This window comes from Acyrthosiphon pisum, chromosome A1 (assembly GCF_005508785.2).
Source record: "Acyrthosiphon pisum isolate AL4f chromosome A1, pea_aphid_22Mar2018_4r6ur, whole genome shotgun sequence".
Taxonomy (NCBI): Eukaryota; Metazoa; Arthropoda; class Insecta; order Hemiptera; family Aphididae; genus Acyrthosiphon; species Acyrthosiphon pisum.
Window position 1 is genome coordinate 45734773 of NC_042494.1, and position 3561 is coordinate 45738333.

General features: G+C 44.5%; 1 protein-coding gene across 1 annotated transcript; it reads right to left on the reverse strand.

The window, feature by feature from the left end:
- Nucleotides 1–1252: 1252 nt before the first annotated feature.
- On the reverse strand, nt 1253–3167 carry LOC100160608 (F-box/LRR-repeat protein 14). Its single transcript, XM_001948681.5, has one exon. The coding sequence runs from the start codon at nt 2697–2699 to the stop codon at nt 1296–1298; it is 1404 nt and encodes a 467-aa protein (XP_001948716.2). The 5' UTR covers nt 2700–3167; the 3' UTR covers nt 1253–1295.
- Between the last annotated feature and the right edge of the window lie 394 nt (nt 3168–3561).

Here is a 3561-nt window from a genome sequence, read left to right on the forward strand (position 1 = left end):
TCACACATTGAGCAAAAAAACGTTTAGTCTAAATTTCATTCGCAACGAAAAAACAAACATAGGTAAGTCTTAAGTTAATGTTTTTCTTATTTTTATCGTTTATAGATTTAACATTATACAAACAATCAAAAGCATTTTTATTCAACAAATAGTGGACGTGCAGTTAAACAAAATAACATTATATATAAAAAGAAAAGAGACCTAAACAATATATTGGTAATTTTTCTTTATAAGTACGTTCAAATATATAGATTGTCTGATCTCTGTTGAGCTTATATATAATAATAAAAAAGAATAATAATAATAATAATAATAATAATAAAAATGTAAACGAAACAAAAATATTGGTTATAATTTTAGTTAGGTACAAAAAAAATATAATAATAAACGGGTAAAAAAAAATTATTATAATAATAAAAATAGTAGATTTCTACTTTGTTATATTATTTATATAATATATTTTTTTTAATTAGATGATGAGCGTTAAACTAAATTATCACATTGATGTACAAAATGTAAGTAATTGAACGGAACAGGGTGAAACTAGTCTGAGTTATAACAAAGTAAGACAAGACAGTAAGGTAGGCACCTAGTTCAAACATAAAATGAATAATACCTATAATGAAAAAAATAATAGACAAGCCAACAACGATAGATGGTTTAATTGCAAAATTTGTCAGCTTTGGAGAGTGATATCGAAGGTCAAGATTAAGATAAAAACATAATGAAATAACGATTATACAATTTATGATACAGAATTAACTAAATGAAGTTGAAAAGGAACCCGACCTATGAGAATTATTAAGCCAACTATGACTTTATAATTTATCGAGTAATTTATAGTTTTTCAAAATAATAATAATGAAAATTTTGTCGAATAAACCCAAGATTACACAGGGTTCAAGTTCAAGTGAAATGCTTAAATTTCATTCATAAGGAAAGAAAAATAATGTCATTAAAACATAAAAAAAACTGACTGCAGGAAAGCATGACAAATTTCTCAATTAGGTATGTAATATTTATCAATATAGGTAATAATAATAATAATAATAATAATAATAATAATAATTAATAATCATAATAATAATAATAATAATTAATAATCATAATAATAATAATTAATAATCATAATAATAATAATAATAATACCTAATACCTAATACGAATTAGATGTTGTCAAATAGAAATGATGGCAGAACCCGGTATTCTCAACAAAACATAATATGTTACTAACTTACCTAAATTATAAATATATATCACATATTGAAATGTTAAAAAACAAAATATTCCGTCGGTCATCTAAGTTGCCACAAGTCTTCGTTAACCGTATCCCTCCTGATGTTTGGCATTTTCAGAATCTTCTCTTTGGCTTCTTTGGTGATCTTGGTGCACCCGTACAAGTCTATGGACCGCAACAGTTTGCACGAATCCGACAAATGCTCAAGGCCCTTGTCGGTGACCGAGTTGCACTGGCCAATGTTGAGCACCTCGAGGTTGCGAAGCGATTTCGATATGTACAGTATGCCATCGTCAGATATCTGGCACGAACCTAAGGACAGGGTGTGCAGGCCGTACAGCCCGTGGGATACGTGCAGAAGCGCCTGGTCGCCGATCTTGTCGCAGAACGACACGTTCAGGCTGCCCAACTTGGTGCAACCCTCGGACAGGTAACCGATGCCGATGTCGGAGATGTTGTCGCACGCGCTCAAGTTGAGCTCGTCCAGCGTGTTCATGCGCGACACGTAGTTAAGACCGGTGTCCGTGATGTTGACGCAGAAACTCAGGTTGAGGCTGCGCAGGGAGCGCAGGCCCTCGGACACGTACTTGAGGCCCTCGTCGGTGATGTGCTGGCAGTCTTGTAGTCCCAGGAACTCGAGTTGCGCGTTGCCGTCTGTCGAGTCCTTGCTGGCGCCACTGATGTGCGACAGGCCCACGTCGGACAGGTGCCAGCACGACCGCAGATTGAGATACTTGAGTTTCTTGAGTTTTCGCGCAATGTGCGAGAAACCCTTGTTGGTAATGTACGAGCAGCCCTGGATCTCGAGCCGGGTGAGGCCGCGGAGCGTGTCGGCGATCCGTATTAGACCGCCGTCGGTAAGCTGCTTGCACAGCGACAGGTTGAGTTCGGTGATGTTCGGGTGGTGTTCTAGGAACATCTGATGCAAGTCCTCGTCCTTGATGTGGTAACAGCCGCTCATGTTCAGCGACACCAGGTTGGGTACGTTCTGGACGATCTCGCGCAGACACTTGTACCGGGATACGGACAGTACCTGGATTCGCTTGATCCCGCGCTGCTTGAGGCTCTCGTACATGGGATGCGACGACCGGCACATGTCGATCTTGGCCTCAACGCCGCGCCACACCGACTTGTACCAAGCAGCCTCACGCCACGCCGTGCACACCTGGGCAGCACGGCCTTTGTCCGGCACGTCCAGGTAGCTGAAGATCAATGCCAGTATTTCGGGGTACAGACGGTGCACGTGCGTGGGCCGGTTCTCGTCGTACTGACACCCGCCGGCCATGGTCCGCCGTTCCACTGCCGTCGATGACTTGACCTTGCGAGTGGCCACGGGCTGTACGTGCGACTGGTACGGTTGCACCCGGTACGGCTGAAACCGCGAAATGTGTCGGTACGAGATGGGCACCTCCGTGAAGCCGCCCAACTCGTCCATGATGGTCCCGTACGGCCCCGCCGACATGACACGTCGTGCGTGCACTGCGCTGGTTAGGTCTCGCGTGCTGTCGTCACCGTCGGCGGTGCGTGTGCCGCGGCGAGCACCAACGGTGTTGGCTCGCGTTCTTTCCGCGAACTCCGAGCGGCCGCGTCAGCAATGCATCGTGAAATTGGCGGAGACGACTACGACGAAAACGCACTTCATGGCGGAGCGAACAGCGTGGTGAAAAAAAATTCACCAACAATTATTATTGTTCACTACTTTATTTCTATACGGGTAAAAAAAACACTATCAATAAGACCTACAAATCACGATCGCGCACACAACCAAAATGCGAACGTATCGCGAAATAAAATATACACGTTTGCCGTATTGTGGTAACGCACGTCACGAGAGCGTATACCGTACTGACGACGGTAACGGGGGAACGGGTCGCACAAAAAAAAACCGTGTACTACACTGGCGTGTGTGTGCGCGCGCGTATGTGTGTATTGGGTGTGTGTGCAGTGTGTGTCAGGCGTGTGTGTGTGTGTGTGTGTGGCGATATTTCAAACGAACAGTCTCGGCGGTGGGGGGCGACCGTCACGTCGTTGTACGGTTCGGAGGGAGCGCGGAGTGTTTGTGTTCGGTCGAATAGTGGAGGGGGCCTACGACCGTGGACGAGCGAGAGAGTGACGAGAGACGGAACGAGTGAGACCGACCGAGCGATAGAGTGAGAGAGACCGAACGGCCGTGCGATGGATAGGGTATGAGCGGGCGAGGAAACGAGTGAGATGGACGACGAGCGTACGAGAGAACTATAGTGGGAATGTGGGATTGGGGGGCGGCGAGCGTGCGAGAGAGGTAGTGATTGGCAAGAGAGACACCGACGCAGCGTCGGCCGCGC